At 37.4% G+C, this 16,735-nt stretch overlaps 1 protein-coding gene across 1 annotated transcript in view; it reads left to right on the plus strand.

Annotated features, from left to right (window-relative positions):
• Positions 1-16,735, plus strand: part of Rasa2 (RAS p21 protein activator 2) — a 97,159-nt gene that overhangs the window by 39,130 nt on the left and 41,294 nt on the right. Inside the window, exons 5-9 of the mRNA XM_041677311.1 lie at positions 4,514-4,590; positions 9,325-9,408; positions 10,817-10,889; positions 14,150-14,226; positions 15,291-15,392. Coding sequence (XP_041533245.1) covers positions 4,514-4,590; positions 9,325-9,408; positions 10,817-10,889; positions 14,150-14,226; positions 15,291-15,392 — 413 coding nt within the window. The remainder of the gene's footprint in view (positions 1-4,513; positions 4,591-9,324; positions 9,409-10,816; positions 10,890-14,149; positions 14,227-15,290; positions 15,393-16,735) is intronic.

The raw sequence follows: 16,735 nt of genomic DNA on the forward strand, positions 1-16,735 counted from the left end.
CTTTTCTGTATTTTCTTCCATACAAGTGAAGTTAGTTCAGCTTGTGCCGGTGCCCTCTGTAAATTTTGTTTGGATTCAGTGCCTGCAGCCATCCTCTTAGGTGTCAAGTTGCTGGAACTCATAGCTTTTAAGCTTGGTTCCATTTTTATTTCTTAAGTACCATGATATAGAACATACTTTACATAAATTGTTAATTCTGACTGGTGTCCCACACAACTTATACAGGTAGCGAACCCAGATGTAATATTAGTTGTATCTTTTTGGTGCAGTTATTAAGTCTTGCCCAACAGGATGATCTTGACCATCTGCATTATACCATAAGTTATTGAATTTTACACACTTTTTGTTCATGGCCTTTGTTCTAAAACTATTTTAAACAACTGTTTAAGAAATCTATACTAGTTTATTAAACACATGCTCAATTAAAGCATCGTGAATATAAAAGCATAATTTATTATTATAGGTTAATTTTGAAAACTTCATTTTATTTGTACATAGGAAGAAATAGAAATTAGCTATTCTGTCTCTTTTTTAATTTTTATTTATTTATTTGTTTTTGGAACAAGGTCTCACTGTGTAGCCCTGACTGGCCTGGAAATCACTGTGTAGTCCAGGCTGGCCTGAAACTCAGAGATCTTCTTGCTTTTGCTTCCTGAGTGCTGAAACTCAAGGCATGCACCACGTACCTTTATCTCATCATTATTGTTCAAAGAGAAAAACAAGACTCACCACAAATGCAAAAGATGTTATAAAGTAAAACTTTGTGTTTTATGTGACAGGCAGTTGTGTCCAGAATTGTGTACAGAGGCAGTTTCTATAGACCGAGCTGTGTGAGCTGCTGTGATGATACACGCCTATGGTTCCAGCTACTCTGACTTCAGGACAGCTTAGCAGTATAGCAAGACTTGATCTCAAAAGCAGGCAGCAAAAATCTGTCAAAAGCCATATAAGTTTTTATTTTTTTCTCCCCTCATAAGATTTTAAAAACAGTTGAAACATACCAAGTTCTTTTGAATTTGTTTTTAGATTTATTTATTTTATGTGTCTGTGAGTGTCTCCGTGAGTGTGTGTATGTGGACATGTGCGCATTTGGTGCTCTTGAAATCCAGAAGAGGCATCAGGTCTCCTAGAGCTGGAGTTACAGATGCTTGTGAGCTGCCATGTAGGTGGTGGGAATTGAACCGGGGTCCTCTGCAGGAGCAGCCAGTGTTCTTAGTCATGAAGCAGCTCACCAACCCTGAAACATACTGAATTGTTTTTATAAGAAAATTGTTAATGTTCGCGATTAAAGACTGTTTAAACATGAGAGGATTTTTGTCTTTATGCATTGCTTTTTTCCTGAGTACCTCTGTTTTTCTAAACTATTTATAAATTTTCATTTGATATCAGGATATATACATGTCTATTATGCTTTTTTCCTTCTCTGAGGTTTATTATGAGTATTTTCTACTGATAGCCTCTCCGTTTCATTCCTCTTCAGCTGCAGCCAATCTGATGTTAAATACATCTCATTTCAGTTACTTTATTACTGAGCTCTAAATTTTTCACTAAATTCTTTTCATGGTTCCCAGTTATTTACTGGATTTTTCACTTTATTTTCTGTTTAGAAAACAAACAACAACAACAACAAAAAAAAAAACAGACTGTAGTCGGCGTGTAAAAGAATAGTTATCATAAAAATATTAACAAAAAACCCAGGAGTACATATTATAAATTTGATGCTGACCTGGTCTAAACAGTGATTTAAAAAAAAATTAAGCTAGCGATTTTAAACTCCCACTCTTAAAATCTGCTATTCACACACATACACACATGCGTATTTTATTCTGTCATCTGTTTAATAATTTTTGATAGACTACTGAGCATTGAATTGTAAAACACATAGGAAATAATTTGGGGCTGTGGGTTTTTGAGGGGGGAGGTTAAGAAAACAATTATAGAATGGCACTGGCCACTTTATTTCTGTCTCATTAACCAAATCTGGGTTATATGGCCTTTTACAGCTACTATCCCTGACTATAAGGCTGGCAATATCAGGTTTTGTTGCACTCATGAGTACATTTTCTATAAGACAGTGATTTGTTTTTTCTATAATCCAAATCTATACAGTGATGAGATATGTAAGAAATTTTGTGTAAAAATAATCAGGGAACACTAATTTTTCTAAATTGTTCACATATTGCCCCCCCCACCTGAGACAACGATTGGCTATATAGTGTATGTTGACCTTGTACTTGCCTGCTTTCTGCCTCAGCCTCCTGGGTGCCAGGATTACAGATGACAACACTATGCTCAGTGCAGTTTTGCCTTTTTAACACTGAAAAGCAGCTTTGTGTAATTTAAATTTACATTCACTTTTTACTAAAGGCAGTGCAATAATACTCAGTGTTTTGGTGGATACTGGTGTAGTAATTTGCACATATATGTTTTCAGGTTAACATTATGTACCATATTAGTTATTGGTTTTTTAGTTGTTTGGTACAGGGCTCCCTGTGTAGCCCTGGCTGTCCTAGAACTTACTCTGTAGACCAGACTTGCCTTCATTTCAGAGATCCACCTGTTTCTCTCTCAAGTGATGATATTAAAGGTATACATCACCACTACCCAGCTGTAATTGTCTTTGTTTTTGTTTTTTTATAAACCAATTATTATCTTTTTATGAACGTAGACAGTGAAGGCTGGCAAAATGCTTCAGTGGGTTAAACATTTGCAACACAAACCTGACAGCTTGAGTTTTATCTCCAGAATCAACTTCTGACCTCCACACAGCACCATGGTGTGCCAGCGACTATACACAATAATTAATTAATTAATTAATTTTTAGTAAGCAATTAGGTACTGTTAATTGTTTATAAATTATAATTTCCGCTGGACAGTGGTGGCGCACGCCTTTAATCCCAGCACTCGGGAGGCAGAGGCAGGTGGATCTCTTTGAGTTCAAGGCCAGCCTGATGTACAAACACTAGTTCCAGGACAGGCATCAATGCTGCAGAGAAACCTTGTCTCGAAAAAAAAAACACAAAAAAATTATAATTTTCTTAATTTATAAACTGTCCTTCAGTTTTAGTGTTCTTTCCTAATAATATGTGTCTGTCTGTCCTATCTTCAGTATTTTCTTAACCAGGTTAACATACAGTCATGTTATTAACTAATACCAAAGGAATGTTCTCTTGACCATTAGTAGGAATAATTGATATACTAGCTTGGCATGAGTCAATGATAATAATTCCTGGTAGAATTTCATTAAGTATCTTTTATTTCTAGGATTACATACTGTGACTTTAGTTGTGAATACTTTTCCCCCTCTATTTTAATGGTTTTTATTGGCTCAGAAGTACAGTAGATTCTAGACATTTTCTGAGAGACATTTGTAGGACTACAAAATGCGTGTGTTTTAAACTAGTGAAACTGCTTTAATATGCAGATGTTTGCTCAGTTGTACAGACTGCCTTTCTGGATAAGTAACACACACGTGCTGGCTTGACAGGACATGTGACTTAAAGTTCCAGTTGAGTAATACTAGAAATTACTACGTAATGTGGACCTTCAAGGCCAGTCTTGAAACACAGAGGTTGTTAATGCTAAATGCAGGAATGGTGAAAGACATAGTTTGTAAGATATGTGATTTTATATCAGTATGTGCCGAGATTTTTCCTGGATTGTTTCTCAGTTTAATTCCAGCTCTGCATAACTGCTGATTTTACTCACTGATGCCTTTTGTTTCTTTAGAACTTAATTTTCATGCTCTCTCATTCAGACCTTTGTTGTATTATGACTCATAACTGTTTAGTGTTTGTCACATATTATTCATCTACCCCTGAACTTCATAGCTAATGGTCCTGAGATTCATTCTTGCAAGACAAGTCCCCATAAAGCAGTAAAGCTGATTCAGGTTAGATTCTTTGAACAGTTGTCTAAAAGGGCTCTGAAGAGAAGCCATACCTAGAGAGTAAATACCCTTCCTCTGATAAGATCACTCAGTTCACCAGCCGCTACATTACATCCCAAGAACTCCACTTGGCACTGTGAGAATTTGTCTTGTCAGCTGTTGGAGGTAGTGTCTTAGACGTCTGTTTGTTTGCCTTTGTTTCCATAGTACCCCCTAACAGATACTAAATTGATCTTTAGTAATTGATAGAAGTAAGTTTTAAAAAATTGATTCTTACTGTCGTTAATTTACTTTTACTGCTTTAGGAATTAATTTCTTTTTAATTTTTCTAAAAACATAAGTGCCATTTTTAAGTAAAAACTGTGGTCATTGAGGTATATAAACATTATTAAACAGGGCATGAAGTTCACAAATTTTGTGTGTTGTATTTAATACAGGTAATAGACTGTTTTCTTTCAAAACTTTGATATATATACATTGTTGGCTATTAGGCATTTAACAGCTAAGTATATTCAGAGCCATGTGAGAGTAGTTAGTGAATAATTAAATATGTGTGACAAAAGTACATTGTAATATTTTGTTAGCAAAATAGACTGTTCAGTTTATGATTTTTTTTTGTCATAGGGGAAAGTTCACCTTGAATTAAAACTGAATGAACTGATAACAGAGAATGGAACTGTGTGCCAGCAGCTTGTTGTACAGTAAGCATATCTTTTTTTATTTTTATTTTTTTGCCTAAATTACCTAGAAATAATTCTCTATTTTACATTCTTAGACCAACTTATTATTTTAAGTATTTCAGAAACTTCAAAATGAAACTCTCATCTAACATTTCTTTACCAAGCTGATAATCCAGTTTATTTTTCATCTGGTTCACTCAAGTTATGGCAAGTCATTATGTACTTAACTAATTTTTATTGATTGTGGGTTAAATGACACATCTCTATAAGCATTAAGGTGTGTCAATGTCATAGGCAAGAGCCCGTGACTTCCTAGCATTGGAGACTTGGAAATTATTTCTAGAGGATATCTTTTTGAAGAACTCAAATCACTACACACACATACACACACACACACACACACACACACACACACGACACAAGACACTCTAAGTGGACCCCCTAGGGTTGCCAGCACTTTTCCTGCAGATTTGGTATTCTTTATCATTCTGACTGTTCTGTAAAATCTCTGTTCTAGCCTAGTCTTCTGCTGCTTCCCTCCCCTTCAGATCTGTACCCTAGTTTATCAGCAAACTACCAAGACTCCTTCATTCTGGAGCCCTGTTTCTTTGCCTCGGTTGATAACTGAATAACCCTGAAATTATCAGGTACATACCCATATACCTCAGAGCAAGGAAATAGAGAAGTTGTTACTTACCTATTGATGCTCCAAACTGTAATTTACTCTCCTAATGATGAAAACCCCCAATTTTCAAGGCATTGCCTTTCTGTATTAGTCTGTACTGACTAATATTACATATGATCTTAGATGTTTAATTTTATTAGCTGTCTTGATGCATAAATAATAAAAAGAGACTAAGAGATTGCCATGTATGTATGAATTGCCAAAACAATATACCTATTAGAGCATTTTTCTAAGAATTTCATAATAGAAAGCTTTTAAATAGATTTAATAAGAACAGTAAAAATTTGTTGTTATTTTCTTATGGTTTCTGTTTTATTGATTTTTCAACTATAGTTAGCCTGTTAACTATAGATCTAAACCAAGTGTTGTGGTGCATGCCTTTAATCCTAGTACTCGGGAATCAGAGGAGGTGGATCTCTGTGAGTTTCAGGCAGCAAGGTCTACATAGAGATTCTAGGACAGCCAGGATTATATTGACCCTTTCTCAACAGAAAAAGAAAAAGACATTCCAAGATTTGTTTGCTGATTTTACCCCTAAATTAACAGCCTACTTCCTTTCCTGCTTGAGTTTGGTTGTTGTAGTCATTTGAAGTACTGTTAGTCAGATTAGTTTGTTTTATTTACATACCATTTTAGGTTTAGTTTTTTTTAAGGTATATTTGTTTATTTTTATTTATTTATGTGTATTGCATGTGTGTTTGTGTGGGTATATGTCACGCATGTCTAAGTGTTTGCAAAGGTCAGCGGTGTTGGACCCCTGAAGTTGGAGGTTGTTGTGAGCCACCTGATATGTGTACCTGGAACCTAACTGGGGTCCTCTGGAAGAGAATCAAGGGGTTTTTATTTGCTAAGCCATCTTTCTTGCTTCCTGGTTTTGTTTTTGAGAATGTAGACAATTAGCATAGTTTCAAAAGAAGAAATTATAAAAAAAGGCATTCATAGATGTAATTCAATTCCCTCTTCCTCACACCCAGCTCTAGACAACCACAGTCTCATCTCTGTGTCTGTGGCTTTTTGCTTTTTCCTGAATGTTATTCGGATAGACTCATAATACATGTGGTCTTTTGTGTCTGGCTTATTTTTACTTAGTATACTCCTTTTGATATTCATTCACATTGTTGACTATAATAGTAGTGAATCTTCTTTCTAATGTTGTTTCCTGGTGCCAGGCACACACAGTTAAATTCTACCACTGAGCCAAACTTAAAACTCCAATCCTTCCCCCCCCCCCGCTTTTTTCCAGATAACTCAATCAATGCACATGCTGGTTAAATAAACCCAACTTCACACTCTTAAGTTTGGGGACTAGATTTCAATTTTGAACATTTACTTAAAATTTTTTTAAAGATTTATTTATTTATTATGTATACGACATTCTGCCTCCATGTATGCCTACATGCCAGAAGAGGGCTCCAGATCTCATTACAGATGGCTGTGAGCCACCATGTGGTTGCTGGGAATTGAACTCACGACCTCTGGAAGAGCAGCCAGTGCTCTTAACCACTGAGCCATCTCTCCAGCCCCTTAAAAAATTTTTTTAACTTGATACAATAGATTTGCAGGAAGTTGTAAAGGTAGTGCAAAGAGGTCTTTGTGCTCTTCGCACAATTTTCCACAGTAGTTACATCTTACATGACTAAAGAAATGTGTATGGATAGCTTATAAAACTTTGTCTTCCTGGTGCTCTTTTCTTGATTATTGGGCTAAGGACAATTGGATGGAATCCTTTCAAAGGACATTTTTAAGTCTAGATTACTCACCAATGGTGACTCACAACTTCATTTCTAGAGGGACCTGACACCCTCTTCTGGACTTCCACAGGTACCAGACATGCGGGTGGTGTACATACATGCAGGTAAACACTCACACATATAAGATAGAAATAAATAGCTAGGTAAAATATAGTAGAATGAGGAAGTATCTAGGAATGCTAAGTATGTCAGCCTAAGTATGGTTTATATTTGTATAATTTCAAAGAATCTCCCCATAAGGTTATCTTATAGATACCACTTCACAGTAATGAGACATCCAGTACCTCTTGATATTATGTATTGAAAAAGACACCAAGATATCTAATCCCAGTCTGGTCATGAGCAAATACCAGACAAACTCAGATTAAACAGTATGAAAGCAGGTATCCCAGGGTGACAGAGACTAAGAGGACATGGCACCTGAATGTAGTGTAGGATGTCATACTGCATCCCGGATCTTAGCAAAATTTGAGTGACATCTATAGATTAATTGGCACTGGTAACATTAAGTAAATGTTAGTTTCTTGATTACAATAGTTTTATATTGGTTAACAGAGTACTGGGTTTACAGAAACTCTGTATGTTATCTTTACAACTATTCCAAAGTCTAAGATTGTCTGTCCCTTGTACATTCAGCCTGTTTGTTTTGAATCTTAGTCTCGTATCCACTGTATTGTCCTGTAACATTGCAGCCATGCACATCTAAAGCTGGTTCTTCTATTCTCGTGTTGGTTCAGCTCCTCTCCACAGTTTATGTCAGACCTTAAATTTTTCTATCTCTAGACCTCCATTTTTAAAGGTTTTCTCTGTCTTTGTATGCTACAAAGTAAAATTTTTAAGTGTCCTTCTCTACTCTTATATTTTCTGACATTTCCGCCTCTGTTTTAGTTAACTTTTTCCTTTTCACAATAAGTCATATTTATTATTTACATTGCACAGTGAAGTCACTAAATACTCTGTATTCCTGGAATGTGCTTGAGTTGTTCTGTAGGTGTCAGTTAAGTTCCTTGGGTACAGTTCATTCTGATTATAATTTGCTTTAAGCTTTGTCAAAGATAGATGAGACCAGCATATATCACAGAGCCAGTAAGAGGCCTACCAGCCACATAAGAATACTGGTAGTTCCTTGGTGGGAAAATATAAACGCTAAAATATTTCCCTCGTCTATGCTTTTTTGGTTAGTTTTAGAATTTTTTAAAAAATAAGTTATTTAAATTTATGTGCATTTGTGTGAAGGTGTCAGATCCCTTGGAAATGGAGTTACAGACAGTTGTGACCTGCTATGTAGGTGCTGGGAAATGAACCCTGGTCCTCTGAAAGAGCTGCCAGTGCTCTTAACCACTGAGCCATGTGTCTCTCCAGCCCTAGTTTCAGAATTTTTGAATTTGACTTTTGATGCCCAGGAAGGAGATGTAAGTCTTATTTTCAGCTTTCTCTTTATGACGGTGCTCCGTTTGCAGTTCACCCGTTAGCGGTGAGTGAGTGTGGAGAGAAACTGGGGGTGTTGCTCTTTGGAAAGAAAAAAAGAAAATGAAAAAAAAAAGCCACTTAGCATTCATGAGCTTCTGTTAGGCAGCAGGAAATGAAGACTTAGACATTAAAACCAACCAACCAATAATTACTAAGAAACTTTGAGGATCACACCATTAAATTATTCTGTGCTTTCTGTAAATACAACTACAATCCATAAAGTGGATTGGATGGCTTTAGTGTTTATAGTCTAGAACATTTTCTACAGAATGTTGTGGGAAAGACTACAGAATTGTGTGAAGTGTGCCCTATATTTATGAATCAGATTTTAAGAAAAACCACAACCATTTCCTTGTGTGTCATTCATGCTTTAGCAGAGGATATGGTACCATGGCACTGGCCAGGTTTGTAGTTTCTCATGCAAGGCTACATGACTTTCTTTTCCTTTTTAGAAGCCACAGCAGTTTTGATGTATTATCAAACCACAAATGTACCTTGGTATTTACCAGGAAGAAATGTGATATGGTAGTCTGAGTACTGATCGTGTCATTACTGTTTACTTCTCTTTGGGAAATAATCATGTAAATAAGCAAATATATCATTTGGAGTAGTTGGTGTATTGGAACTGCAAAAGCGGTAAATGAGTTTAAGACCTTTGAATATGTTGACTTCCACTTAACAATAATGTTTTAGGGTTGAGAGTGCAGCTCAGTTGCAGAGCACTTGCCCTGTACTTGTGAATTTAGGGTGCTGTCCCCAGTCCATTAGAAGACAAAGGGTGGAGGGAAATAATATGTTACGATGTTAACTTGACTCTAATAATTTAAAATCTCTTTTATTCTACCTTAGCATCAAGGCATGCCATGGATTGCCCCTCATAAATGGACAAAGTTGTGATCCTTATGCAACAGTTTCCCTAATTGGCCCTTCTAGGTAATGTTTATTGAATTGTTATTGGGTTTTCAAGTTTAAAGTTGGATTTAAAAGTTGTAAAGTTCTTAGATCAAATGCTAAGTAACTATGACATAAAATAATGCTTTAAAAGAAGACATTTCAGTAAATTCTAGTGTATACTTGGTAAACAACTAAGTTCTGTTTTTGCAGAAAGATTCTGGGTGTCATTTCAGATAAGTTATGTATTTACTAGACTATGGGGAAAACCTCAATTTCATATACTTGTAAAATGTACTTTAAAATATATGCCTGGGCCAGGCAATGGGGAGTATATGCCTTTAATTGTAGAACTTGAGAGGCAGAGGCAGGTGGATCTCTGTGAATCTGAGGTCACCCTTGTCTTCACGACAAGTTATAGGCCATCAGGGTGTAAAACAAAAACCTCAAGTCATATATACCTGGCTGCCTGTATTCAAGCCCAGCCTATTGATGATAAGCACTGAAATATACTGAAACTTCGGAGACTGTTCTTGTTTTCTGTTTAATGATTTCTATCTCATAAACAAATTATTTTCTCCTCCTCCTCCTCATTTTCCCCCTCCTCCCCCTCTTCCACCTCCTCCTCCTCCTCCTCCTCCATCCTCCTCCTTCTTTCTTCTTCTTCCCTCAGACAGGCTTTCTTTATGTAGCCCTGGCTGAACTGGAATTTATTCTGTAGGCTGGCTTTGAACTCAGAAAGATCCTCCTGCCTCTGCCTCCATAGTGCTGGGATTAAAGGTGTGTGCCACAGCCACTACCATCCGGCTTCTCATGAACACATTCTTTATTGGAACTTTTAAAGTCACATTTAGTAGAAACTTTTTTTTAAAATCACAGTTGATTTTGCTTTTATGCTATAATTGCACAAGACATTCACATTAGGTTGAATCTGGCTAAAGACACTAGACTTCCTGAACATTTACTCATAAATGCCTTAGAATTTGTATATTCACTTGAGAATTAGTATTTGTTTGTTTAAGTCACTGTCATGGATGCACCCCAGAAGTAAACTGAGTTAAGAGACATTTCATGTTCCCCAGGTGTTTCCAACACCAGTAAAGGCACTTTGAGTCTCACTGCCTTTCTGCTTACCACTTTTCTGTTTATGTAGTAGGGTATGTTTAAAACTTTCAAAGAGAGTGTGGCAATCAACCTCTCACAGCCATGGAGACGGTAATCTAATCTTGGCCTGTATAGATACATAAAACTTATATCCTGTGTATGGATATTCGATTTGAATTTGTGAGGATACACGGGCTTTTGTCCCCTTCCACAGTATGCAAACTATCGTCTTCCCTCAGTCATCCTAACATTTAGGCAAAGGTCAGGCTTCCTGGTTGGAAATAGCTTGTTTTATAATTGTGTACTGTTAAGTTCTACAAGGTAAAACTCTACCACATTGGAACAGGAATGACCAAAAGAAGACGAAAGTAAAGAAGAAAACAAGCAATCCGCAGTTTAATGAAATCTTTTATTTTGAGGTAATTTCTTGTTTTATATAAATATTCATATTTAGTTGATTTAATTCTAGTTGATTTAATTTTGTAAACCACAGCCATAGTAATTACTTTATCAGTTAATGTAACTAATACTTTCTGTCCAGAAAGCAGTAGATCCATGGTGTAACAATGTAGCTCTGGGTGTTTGGAAGTGGGAAGGGCTAGAGCCACACCTATCCAGTAGTCTTCCTCCTTGTCAACCTCCTCTGGACCCTTCCTTCCCACACTCTCCAATCCCCAGATACATAGCAAACTGTTTTAAAATATCTAGAAAAACAAGCATTACCACTCAGAAGATCTGAAATCTTTTCCCAGTTGACTTTAATGCTGAACTAATCATGAAGCCTGCGTTTCATACCTTGTGAAAGGGCAGTTTTCTAAAGGAAAATATTAACAAATGTGCCAAATACAAGACTCATTTGAGACTATGAAGCACTTCCTGATAGACCTTTATATCATTAAGTTCTCCTTAATCTAATTTATTCCGTAGATATTTCTTGTTCAGGAAGACATTCAGTTGCCTTGAGCAAATCCTAACCACTGGACCACCAAGGTGCATCATTAGCTGCCTTGAAATTGTCCCAAATACAGTGCTTTGACATTCTTTCGAGTATTTAATAAATCCTTTTTTATATTAATTGAAGACTATAGAAAAATTTAAAAATCAAAATCTCTAAAAGATTGTGTAATAACAGAATGAGTTGCAGTTGATATTAATATGTGAGAACAATTTGTAGATAGTTACATCTTAAAGTTTTTCTTCTGTATTCTTCTTCTGTTTTGGAGAGGATGCCAGAGTGCCCCTACTCATGCCTTATTACTGTAAGAAAATGCCAAAGGTAAAGTAGGAAATGGGTGGGGTGGGGGTAGAAGCAAAGGAAAAGGAAAACATGCTAATGCAAGAGACTTCCTTTCTGGAGGACTTGCTGTTTTCTACATTAGTAATGGCTGTTATGTCCAGCCATGAGAACATGAAGAAGATTACAATTTTTAAAAAACTGCTTCCAAAGTTACTGTCTTTTGCACGTTGTTCACACCTCTAATGGGTTGGAGTTCACTATACATAGGGCCTCATAACAAGCAAGTAACTTTTTGAAAGTCAGGGTCAGATCTGCTCACCATAATATTTTACCTGTCAGATGTATTCATTGAGCCCTTTGTCAGACAGGTTATAAAGATAAATGAGACATCAGAAAACACACACAGATGTACATATATCCAGCTATAGCGGGCGGCACATGCTGCTTGAGCTCAGCATCAAAACAGTCCAGAGAAAGACTAGTTTTCCATAACTGAGTACAGAGAGAATATTACAGAGAAAGAACACCTGAATAATGATTTAACCAAATTTAATAAGAAAATAACCAAAATTAAGAATAAAAAGATGGAGGCTGGAGAGATGGCTCAGCGGTTAAGAGCACTGACTGCTCTTCCAGAGGACCTGGGTTCAGTTCCCTGCACCCACATAGAAGCTCACAGCCGTCTGTAACTTCACGTCCAGGCTTCTGACATTCTTACACAGACATACAAGCCTGTAAAACACCAATAAACATTAAATAAAAATAAATTATTTTACCCCCTCCCCTCAAAAAAAAAAAAAGAATAGAAAGACAGGATAAACTGGTGAATGAGGTCTTCCCAGCACCGGGCTGGAGGTGCTTTACTTGTAGTCATGGACTAGCCTTGAGCCTGGAAAGAAATAACTGTGATCTGTCAGCAGGTGCCTAAAAACTTACGGTTTCAGTGTTCAAACAGCTCAGAGAGGGCAGAGAAGAAAGATACTCCAGGTCAAGATAACTGGTTATAGGAGGAAAGTGGAAAAGAAATTAGAAGTACCTGAGGATCCATGTAAAAATCTTTCACCAGGCATCAGATGTGGTGCATGCCTGTGATCCCAGTCCTTGACAGACAGGAAAGTCAGAATTTCAAAGTTAGTCTCAACTGCATAGTGAGCCTTAGAAACAAATAATATCTTCTAAGGGACAGTTCGTGATTGAAGTATGATAGGTGAGAACTGTAGACCACAATACAAGATTTGCGGTCAGGCGGTGGTGGCGCACGCCTTTAATCCTAGAACTTGGGGGGCAGAAGCAGGCAGATCTCTGTGAGTTCAAGGCCATCCTGGTCTATAAAGAGAGCTTCAGGACAGCCAGGGCTATACAAACCAAAAGAAAGAAAAAAAAGAAAAAAACACAATACAAGATTTGCTCCAGAGCCAGGAAAGCCAAGGGAGTGAAGAGATGCAACAGAAGAAAACCAAAGAAGCTCTGCACTAACTATTCAACTTCTAAGTGCTGCTTAATTTTGGTACTGTAGCTTCCTCATTTTTAAGACAGGAGAGTAAATCTAGCCCTGCTTGCCTTGAAGAGATGATGGACACGATAACACTTTGTAAATCAGGCACCACCGTGTATCTTTAAGTTGTTTTTAGAACGATAGAAACAGAATGGCACCTGTGTAGATTCCGGGGAAGAAAAGAGTAGCAAGAGGTGGCAGGATAATCCTCGGGTAAACTCAAAGCAAAGAGCTCTTCTGGAACAGATCGGAGGGACACTAAGGAATGTCAGTAGACTGCAGGTTTGGTGATGGAGAGAGATATCACAAGGGTGCCCTATAAGGAAGCTGGTGATAAAGTGGTTACTGCCCTGAGTAGGTGGTGAGGAAGTACAGGCTCTGGAATGAATTACTTGTAAGGTAGTTGTCTGAAAGAGGAGACAGGAGGACTGTGATTTAAGAGGAAAAGTTTTCTTAGACTAGAAGCTGTAATTAAGATAGATACGTACTTATAGCACATACTTAAATACACTGGGGGAGGGAGCTGGCTTGGAGGAGGTGGAGGAGGTAGTCTTAGGGAAACTCCAGTAGAGAGGCCTGAGGTGGGAAGTGGATGTTCAGCTGGAAGTTTCTGCCCGGCAGCCTTGATATTTTCAGCAAAAATGTGAGAAGGAATTAAGAGTAGGGAGGTGTGCTGTGAGAAAGGTAGGAAAGACCTGAGGTGGTTTTAGAAGGGTAGCCTGTTGAACAGTGTTTTCCTCTTTGTGTTGCTGGCAGACACTGGGAACCAGATGCGGTGCCTGCGATTTGTGTGCCACCCTTCCTTAGCACCTTCCATGCTTTGGAAAATTACTTCCACTTTTGACTCTTTCTATATTTGCAGTTAAATATTTGGGAATTTGCATTTTTGAACTCATGATAGAAAAAGATGCTTTAAAATGTTTTTACTAAAATATTTTTGTTTGTAGGTAACCAGATCCAGTAGTTATACCAGGAAGTCCCAGTTCCAAGTAGAAGAAGAGGACATTGAAAAATTGGAAATCAGGTGTGTGCCTTGTGTTTTTCCTAGAGAACTGGTTTTTCCTGTGTGAACTTTGATGGAATACTCTCTAGCACATTGATAGAAGAAACTTAGAGGAACAGACATCTAATTTAATCCAAATTATCTTTTCAAAATCTGATTTCTTTTCAGAAATACCAAAGTATATTTCTTGTGTGAGCAAAGACAACCTAATTTCACCTATTCTGTTTTCCATTTTCTCTTAATTTAGCTGTTCCTTAACTATCTGGTTATAGTATAATGAATGGAAAAGTAATTATATTTAAGCCAATTTAGAAATAATTTTTTTATTCTTCTTAACATATCTGCTGACTATCAGAAATTTCAGTGAGGTAAGGAGATAACGCCACAGGTGCATGTGTTTGAAGTTTGTGATATTTCCTAGGTCTTAAATAAATATCTATGCTGTTTTGGAAAGGAAAGTTTGTCAAATGCATGTGTAGGTGTGATGTTAACAGTGTGTTACCTAAAAGGCACATTAATCATGTGTTCACAGTGGTAGGCAATGTTTTTCTAAGTCACCAGTCTTTACATATTAATTATCTTCAGAAGAGAAACTGCACTCTTATATTGGTTTGTTTTTTCAAATTCAATTAAGTAACTGTTTTGTCCTTACTGCTACAGCTTAAAGAAAAAACAAACTTTCAAACTTAGAAAACGTAAGTTTCTCTTTCTAGACTGTTAAAGTGTGCCGAGGGAGATGGCTAAGCCGGCACAAGCACTGGTCGCCAAGCCGTTCTACCTGAGCTCTATCCCTGGCACCCACACACGACGAGAGGAAAATTCCAAGTCCTGTAATTGTCCCCTGAGCTTCACATGTACTCAGTGGCGTGTGCCTCTCCCCCAAATTAATAAATATAAATGTAATTTAGAATTTAAATTGTGATTTTCTAATAAAAGTTACTGTAGTACTTTGCTTTCAGAGTCCGTATATGACGATGCTAACATCTCTTTTAAGCATGTAAAATTAATGCTACAGTACACATCAAAACCACTTGAAACTCTTCAGCATGGCTCACAAAAACTGAAGCCAGGTTTTCAATTTTCAGGATTGATTTGTGGAATAATGAAAACCTAGTCCAAGATGTTTTCCTGGGTGAAATTAAGGTTCCTGTGAGTGTGTTAAGAAACGATTCCTCTCATCAAGCCTGGTAAGAAGACACATGCTCTCATGAATTAAAGACACCCTAATAAGGCCCTTTAATAAAGATGTATGCTTGCTGGGAGTAAGTCAAAAGTTACTGACATTAATTTGGTTATGAATTTGTTATTAGAGGAAAAATAAGCACTTTAATAGTTATGATATTTGATCTGTGATACTGAGGTAAAAGAACTTAGTTATCTAGGAATATTTTTCTGTTTAAAAATGAAATCTCGGGGCTGTAGAAATGGGTGAGCTCGCTGCTCTATCTGGACTGCATTTGCGTTTCAGATCCTAGCACTCACAAAGAAGTGGCTTTAAATTTAGCTCCCAAGAATCCAGTGCTCACTTTGGTCTTGATGGGTGCCTGTGCATACACTCATAGACACAGACACACACACACTGCTGAAAACCATTGGCCATTTCGTGAACCCCTTATGAGAAGATGCTTGTTCACAGTCATCATATGTAGTTTAGATCTTTGACTTTTCGGTCACGGAAACTGTGGCTGAGAAGCAGAGGACTCAGAACATGCAGTTGTTTGTGGGGCGTGGGGCACACACTATTAAGCATGCGGATAACCATGATGAGTGTGGAGTGTTGTCATTGGACTGATTCACTGTTTAGGAGCTCTGGGAGCTCAATATTGACTATAGTTTTATTTGACCTTTTCATGACTCTAGTGGTGATACTACATTCATGTTATTAAACTTAATGTTCAGACATTAAATTCATACTTACTTCAGTGTGAAACTTTTTGTCTGTCTGTAGCCCTTTAAAACTAGTGTATCCTGTCCCTTTGCGTCTCTTTGCCAGTGTCTCTTCCTAGATTGGTGTCCAATTGAGTGTGTAGAAACTTGCCTTTCTCAGTTATCGTGTGTGTGTTGGGGGGTACTTCATGTGGTTATGTTCGCATGTAGGTGTGCATGTAAAGAATGGAACTTGACACTGGGTACCTTCATCAAAAGGACTTGAATCTGGAGAGCACTGATTAGCTAGGGTAGCCGGTCAGTGAGCTCCAGGGATCCACCTGTCTTTACCTCCCCTGAGCAAGGATTACAGGTGTGCATACTACTAAGCCCAGCTTTTACGTGGGTGCTGGGAATTCAAACTCAGGTCCTCATGCTTACATAGCAAGCACTTTATCAAGCCATCTGTCCAACTTCTGTCACTTCCCTTTAAAGATCACTTTTTACCATGGAATATAGTATTTGTGCTTGCTTACATGTATACAGTGTGTAATGATCAAGCCAGTATAGTCAGCATTCCATCTCAAATATCATTTCTGTGTGTTGGGAAACTAATTATGCTAAACTGAGGCTGGAGAGATGGCTCAGAGGTTAAGAGCACTGG

The sequence above is a fragment of the Microtus oregoni genome, unplaced genomic scaffold (genome assembly GCF_018167655.1).
Source record: "Microtus oregoni isolate MIOR12 unplaced genomic scaffold, Mior012 000028F_ref0000031, whole genome shotgun sequence".
Lineage (NCBI taxonomy): Eukaryota > Metazoa > Chordata > Mammalia > Rodentia > Cricetidae > Microtus > Microtus oregoni.